Genomic DNA, 1,302 nt, shown 5'->3' with positions numbered 1-1,302 from the left:
GCCATTTTATCTTTGACTCACCAACAAAAAAAGTGCCATATTAACTTGTATTGTCCTCAAATAAAAATTCTATTTTGTTATTTCTTAATTTTTCATTCCTGGCCTAGAATTTTGAATTGTTTTAGAGCATAATCAACCGGCAGTCATGTATATATAAGGATCTTCTACACACATAAACATCAATGAAAGAAACAGAGAGAAAGAGAGATGGCATCTAACAATGTTAAAAGTCTACTTTCACACCACTTTCTCTTGATTAATCTTCTCAGTCTTTTATTCATGTCATTGATTCACAATGCCTTAGCCACCACTTCTTATTCCAACCAAACCTATGGAGCTTACATAAAAAAAGCTTGCAATTCAACCACATATCCACAAGAATGCTACAAGTACCTCCTCCCCTATGCCTTCAAAATCAAAGCAAATCCTCAAAAACTTTGCAAAGTCTCCCTCTCTGTAACCCTAAATGCTGTGCACAATGCATCATCCACGGTGTCAAAGCTATTGAAACAAAATGGCTTATCGCGTATCGAAGCTGCAACCATTAAGGACTGCATTGTGAACATCAAGGACTCTCTTGATGAGCTCAAGCAATCTCTGGAAGAAATGAGCCTTCTAAGCGGTTTGGATAAAGAATTTCATATTGCCAACATAAAAACATGGTTGAGTGCTGCCTTAACAGATGAAAATACTTGCACGGATGGTTTTGAAGGTGAAGTCATTGACAAAATTGTGAAGCAAAAGATCAGTAATATTGTATTGAAAATTGCTAGGCTGACTAGCAATTCTTTGAGTCTTATCAACAGCCTCGTGATCTAAAGGCAATCCTAGTACTTTTCCTTATTTTATTGGTGGAATTTATATTGCCATCGGGTCCTTTAATTGGACAAAAGGGCCTCGTCTCACAAAGTAAGATGAACGAGAGCTTGATTTGTTTATGTTTATTTTCTATCTCCTTTATTTTTTGGGAATTGTCAAATGTTATTTTTCGGGGGAAACTATGCATGTATTGTTAAAACAAATAATGAGATAGACTTTCATTCCATGTCTAAAATTACTCCAATGTCCGATATTAATAAATGGTGCTCTAGAAATAAAATGTGCATCATCTAAGTTTGTTATCTTTCTATATATTATAGTAATTTTATAAATATATAAATAATTCTTGTCCTACAAACTGGGGGTTGGGTCAAGTCACTAGAGTTTTTTTTTTTTTTTTTTAAATAGATGGGGAGGTTGAACTCTAAATGTCTTCCTACAGCCAACTAATTAAGTTATAAGACTCTTAATAATATATTAGAT

At 33.9% G+C, this 1,302-nt stretch overlaps 1 protein-coding gene across 1 annotated transcript; it reads left to right on the top strand.

Annotated features, from left to right (window-relative positions):
* Window positions 1–207: 207 nt before the first annotated feature.
* LOC142620282 (pectinesterase inhibitor 4-like) lies at window positions 208–920 on the top strand. The gene has a single exon (XM_075793682.1). It carries the CDS (start codon window positions 208–210, stop codon window positions 817–819), a length of 612 nt encoding a protein of 203 aa, XP_075649797.1. The 3' UTR covers window positions 820–920.
* Window positions 921–1,302: the final 382 nt, after the last annotated feature.

Source organism: Castanea sativa, chromosome 12 (assembly GCF_040712315.1).
Source record: "Castanea sativa cultivar Marrone di Chiusa Pesio chromosome 12, ASM4071231v1".
Lineage (NCBI taxonomy): Eukaryota > Viridiplantae > Streptophyta > Magnoliopsida > Fagales > Fagaceae > Castanea > Castanea sativa.
This window is presented reverse-complemented; position numbering and strand designations above follow the sequence as displayed.

Coding starts and splice junctions, on each gene's coding strand:
- LOC142620282 (XM_075793682.1), top strand. CDS start 208: ATGGCATCTAACAATGTTAAAAGTCTACTTTCACACCACTTTCTCTTG.